This window comes from Gekko japonicus, unplaced genomic scaffold (genome assembly GCF_001447785.1).
Source record: "Gekko japonicus isolate JY-2015 unplaced genomic scaffold, Gekko_japonicus_V1.1 scaffold1920, whole genome shotgun sequence".
NCBI classification, from domain to species: Eukaryota; Metazoa; Chordata; class Lepidosauria; order Squamata; family Gekkonidae; genus Gekko; species Gekko japonicus.
Window position 1 is genome coordinate 113,093 of NW_015173193.1, and position 393 is coordinate 113,485.

General features: G+C 75.3%; 1 protein-coding gene across 1 annotated transcript in view; it reads right to left on the reverse strand.

The window, feature by feature from the left end:
• INSM2 (insulinoma-associated 2) overlaps positions 1-393 on the reverse strand; it is a 1,321-nt gene that overhangs the window by 436 nt on the left and 492 nt on the right. Inside the window, exon 2 of the mRNA XM_015422620.1 lies at positions 6-365. Within this exon, the coding sequence (XP_015278106.1) occupies positions 6-365 (360 nt within the window). The remainder of the gene's footprint in view (positions 1-5; positions 366-393) is intronic.

Here is a 393-nt window from a genome sequence, read left to right on the forward strand (position 1 = left end):
GGGGCGGCAGGGGCGGCGGGCGGGCGCGGCTTGTGCCAGCGTCGGTGGGAGGCCAGGTTGGCCGGGCAGCTGAAGATCTTGTGGCACTCCGGGCAGCGGTACTCGACGCGCACGATCCGCGAGCAGCGGTGCTGGGCCAGGGCCAGGGGGTCGGCGTAGGGCTCCTTGCACAGCTGGCAGACGAACTCGCCCAGCAGCAGCGGCGGGCCCGCCTCGCAGCCTCCCTCGGGCGCAGCCTTGATCCGCAAGCCCAGCACGGGAGACGTCGTCACCTCGTCGGCGAAGCTCAGCTTGCGCGCCGCCTTGGGCTTCTTCGCCGACGCCGCCGCCGACGCCGGATGGGGCGCCTTGGCGCGGGGCGGCCGCTTGAGCAGCGCGGCGGGCAAGGGCGGC